The sequence below is a fragment of the Vicia villosa genome, unplaced genomic scaffold (genome assembly GCF_029867415.1).
Source record: "Vicia villosa cultivar HV-30 ecotype Madison, WI unplaced genomic scaffold, Vvil1.0 ctg.001004F_1_1, whole genome shotgun sequence".
NCBI classification, from domain to species: domain Eukaryota; kingdom Viridiplantae; phylum Streptophyta; class Magnoliopsida; order Fabales; family Fabaceae; genus Vicia; species Vicia villosa.
The window spans coordinates 85,992-89,306 of NW_026705447.1; the positions used below are offsets into that span (position 1 = coordinate 85,992).

Genomic DNA, 3,315 nt, shown 5'->3' on the forward strand with positions numbered 1-3,315 from the left:
TGGGTTCATTGTGATCTTTCTGGTCGTACACAACGTGAGGTTCCTCAGGAGACTGGCAGTTAATGATTTTGTCATCGATTAAGTCTTGGATCTTGTGTTTCAACGGTCCACAATCCTCTGTATCATGACCAGGACTATTTGAATGGTAAGCACATCTCGCATGATACTTATACCCAGGAGTGGGGTTAGTAGGAAGTGAATATGGAGGCAATAGAGTTATCAAGTTCTGATTGAGCAGTTGTTGCAGAGCTTGAGATAGCGGCATGGGTAACGGAGTGAATGACCGCTTAGGCTTGGACTTCCATTTATCTTGCACACCTTGCCCCCTTTGTTGGTCCTTCTCCTTCTCGGACAGAAGTGCCTTTAATTCTTCTTGCCCCTTGGCCAAGTGAAAGATTATTTTCTGGAACTGGTTGTTCTGAGCTTGGAGATTCTTCACAGATTGTTCGAGATTCATCTTTGTTACTGAAATAAACAGCACATAGATGAGGCATTTGTCTTTATGAAACCTGTGATGCGATGTTTATGAATGATATGATTATGCATATGCAATGTTTTCAAGGAATTGAAAGAATTTTAACTCGTGTTGAAACAAAAAAAAAAAAAAACATTATTTATTAATTAAATTGTAAGGTCATAACCCCAAAAGTTACATTAAAATAAAGAAATTAATAATAAATAAAGACACTAAATCCCAGGATTTTTGTCTTCCTGACGACGCCTCCTCTTTAGGACTCGGACTTCTTCCTTGTGTGCCTTGATCATTTCCTCTCTTTCTTGAACAAGCCTAGAAATTTCGTTTTCCCATGAATTAATCTGATCTGGAGAAACAAAATCTTCAATCTTCCATTTGCGGGAAAAGTAATCAAGTAAAGTCTCTTTCTCTTTGGCATCTTGTATTAACACCTCTTTTTCAGCTTCCACTTTTAGTAAGCGTCTCTCAAAGTCTTCCCTTTCCCTTTTCAGTCGGTTAACAGTTGCAACCAGGTCTTCATTTGGAGCAGGAATGTATGGCTCAAATGCAATTGGGGCAGCAGGAGGAGCTACCCTTGGAACTATGGGTGTATCAGATGGATAAGGCATCCCAAATTCCATAACTCGATCATAAACCCATTGGAAATATGGATCCCATGGCATGTAATTTCTCCTTCCTATATCCTTTGCGCCAACTTTCTTTACTTTCATCCAAGCTTTGATGAAAAGGTCTCTCTTCTTCTCTTTGTCGGAATCATAATGGAAATATTCTGCACTGAGATACAAAGAACGTGGTTTATCCTTCAAGGCAAAGCCAAACTGATGTCGAGCTAGAATGGGATTATAAGTTATTCCTCCACGAACACCAAGGAGAGGTATATTAGGGAAATCTCCACAACTATCAAATAGCAAGGTTCCCTCAAACTTCTTTTGGTACCATAGGATGTCGTCGAAAGAAAGCTTCATAATTCTTTGAGCCCAAGTTAATCCTTCTTCATTCTTTCTTACGGAGAGAGGTAAGTGCGAAATAAACCACTTATGTAATAGAGAAGCACATCCTAGGACACAACCTTTCCTTTTTGATGCTCGGAAATGAATAGAATGTAGCAAGTCACCAAGTAAAGTAGCAACCGGATTCTTGCTAAGGAATATATTGATAGCAGCCACATCAACAATTTTGTCATAATGGAAAAACAAAACTTGTCCATAAATTAAGAGAGACAACACAGCTTCCAAGGCATCCATACTTGAAGCTTTAGCAAGAATTTCCGCTTTTTCGTAGAGGAAATCAAGGGGTAATCCAGAATACTCTTTCTTACTAATCCAAACCTTCTCAATTTCTGATCTCGGCAAGTGCAGGGCAGCAGCAATGACTTCCAACTTAGGCTCTTCTTCTTTACCAGTATAAGGAATTTTATTAAGCACAGGGAGTCCAAGCAAGTAGGAGAATTCTTCCAAGGATGGTACTAACTGAAAATCTCTATAAGTGAAGCAATGTAGTAACGGATCATAGAATTGAACCATGGTGTTGAGAAGAACTTCATCCACATTAGTTCGTACCAAACTTATGAGTGTATTGAGAGAATCACTGAATTTGAGAGAACCAGAGATGTTGTCGCAGAAAATCTTCAATTGTGTTGGCACTTTCTTGAAATTGAGGAAGAACGGTTTACGGCCTTTTGTTTCCATATTCAAACAACCTTCAAAACAACATACGGTTAAAAAACCTCCAATTCCTTGAAATGGGTTAGTCATGCCATGTATGAATGATGCATGTATGCATGATGCACATACACAGGTAAATCCACACAAATCACACAATTTTTGGATTAAGGCTTGCGTGGAGTTTGATCAGGTGTCCTTCCCAAAGGTATTTCTACGGATAAGGAAATTTCAGCAACGGGTTCTACCAAGTGACTCAGAATTGTCGACCCTCCTAAAGCACCCTCGAACATGATACATACATACCATGCAATGATACTTTGAGAAAGAGCCTATCTGAGCTGTAGTATCGGGTAGCGACTATGCTCTCAACATACATCAAGAGTAGTCCCCCCACTACGTTCCTAAAAGCCAGGATGGGTTAAAGGTAACTAACGGTCCTTGAGCTCCGACTCACCCACAGGTATCCACACGAACCTCCCTCATACAAGAGAAGCATGGAAACACCCATAGAGGCCTAACTCAAGCGTGAACTCTCATATTGACCAATCCCAAGCATACACAAGGGAGGTCGCCATGACTATGCCACTTCCTATCTTAGATGTACTTGAATCCGGGAATAGGATTCGTCCTTCAGTTAATTCCCAAAACGCCCCTGAAAAATAAAACAAACAAAGCAAACAATAGAAAACATTTAAAATGAATCCTAAACTTTTAAGGTAACCCCTCTTAATCGAAATTTTCCCCAGCAGAGTCGCCAGTTCTGTAATACGGTGAACTAACTTTTTATCGATCGAAATGTCGCGGTAAGCAAGAGTCGCCACCGACTTTTATTTTATCCAAATTTAATTAGAAAGGCTAAAAGAACAGGAAAAACCTTTTAAATAAAATAGGGTTCGGGGGGTAATTATGCAAAGGGAAGGTGTAAGGCACCCTTTGCATCCATGGTTATCCATGGGCTCTTAACTTGCTTTGCTCTTTTTGTTTCAGAAAGGTAGAAGAAGAAGATATGGACTTTAGCTCGTAAATGAGCGTAGCCATATTGAAGAATTTTGAGAAAGAATATTTGAAAATATTTAGAGCAAGGCAAAGCAATTTGAGAGCAATTTACCTTATATTTGAGAAATCTGTTCTTTCAGCCTTTCAGAGCGAAAGGGTCTATCCTTGCCATAAGAGGGC

The 3,315-nt window shown here is 39.6% G+C and overlaps 1 protein-coding gene across 1 annotated transcript; it reads right to left on the reverse strand.

Moving 5' to 3' along the window:
- Nucleotides 1-687: 687 nt before the first annotated feature.
- Nucleotides 688-2,163, reverse strand: LOC131632742 (uncharacterized). Its single transcript, XM_058903472.1, has 3 exons — nt 2,035-2,163; nt 1,606-1,944; nt 688-1,434 (listed from the first exon to the last, which is right to left on the reverse strand). The coding sequence occupies exons 1-3, from the start codon at nt 2,161-2,163 to the stop codon at nt 688-690; spliced, it is 1,215 nt and encodes a 404-aa protein (XP_058759455.1).
- Nucleotides 2,164-3,315: the final 1,152 nt, after the last annotated feature.